Source organism: Dacryopinax primogenitus, assembly GCF_000292625.1.
Source record: "Dacryopinax primogenitus strain DJM-731 SS1 chromosome Unknown DACRYscaffold_60, whole genome shotgun sequence".
Taxonomy (NCBI): domain Eukaryota; kingdom Fungi; phylum Basidiomycota; class Dacrymycetes; order Dacrymycetales; family Dacrymycetaceae; genus Dacryopinax; species Dacryopinax primogenitus.
In genome coordinates, this window is record NW_024467257.1 from 1,995 (window position 1) to 2,591 (window position 597).

Here is a 597-nt window from a genome sequence, read left to right on the forward strand (position 1 = left end):
GAAGTACCGGGAGATCCTCGAGGGTCCTGACGCGCTCTCCGGGGAACAAGGACTGATCAGACCAGAAGGGGAGGGGGCGGAAAGTACTTAAATACCTGCTCCATGCGGTCAACTTCTCCGTGGTTCGCTACCCGCAACTCCATCGCTCTTGCTCGCGCGTTCACCAATTGCCAGCAGCGTCCAGTCACGTCCTTATCTGGTCTCTCCTCTGGCACTTTAACGACCCCTGTCATTTTCTAGGATAACTCACACGACATCAACCTCGCTACACGTCGAAGACATGGATATCGGAGAGCCCAAGGCTGTCAAGGCCGAAGTGGTCAAGGGCATGTCCCAGGTGTCCCTCATCTTCGCCTGCGGTACGGCTCTCTTCTCAGACGGCTATGCCAACGGTGTCGTCGGTGCCGTGAACTTGCGTGCGTCTATCCTTCGCCTCATCCTATCATCGCAATGACGATTTCCTAGTCCTCATGACCGTCTACCCCGACTACTTCAACCTCACCAACTCCAACTTCACCAAGGTCCTCAACTCGCTTATCTTTGCTGGCACCGTCTTGGGCATGCTAACCTTTGGTATCATCAGTGACAAGGTTCGCC

The 597-nt window shown here is 55.1% G+C and overlaps 1 protein-coding gene across 1 annotated transcript; it reads left to right on the forward strand.

The window, feature by feature from the left end:
- Positions 1-280: 280 nt before the first annotated feature.
- DACRYDRAFT_112711 (uncharacterized protein) lies at positions 281-582 on the forward strand (the record flags this gene model as incomplete). The annotated part of the gene is made up of 2 exons (XM_040769480.1): positions 281-416; positions 466-582. Coding segments are annotated over 2 exons (253 nt in total), but the record flags the coding sequence as incomplete, so codon positions are not given.
- Positions 583-597: the final 15 nt, after the last annotated feature.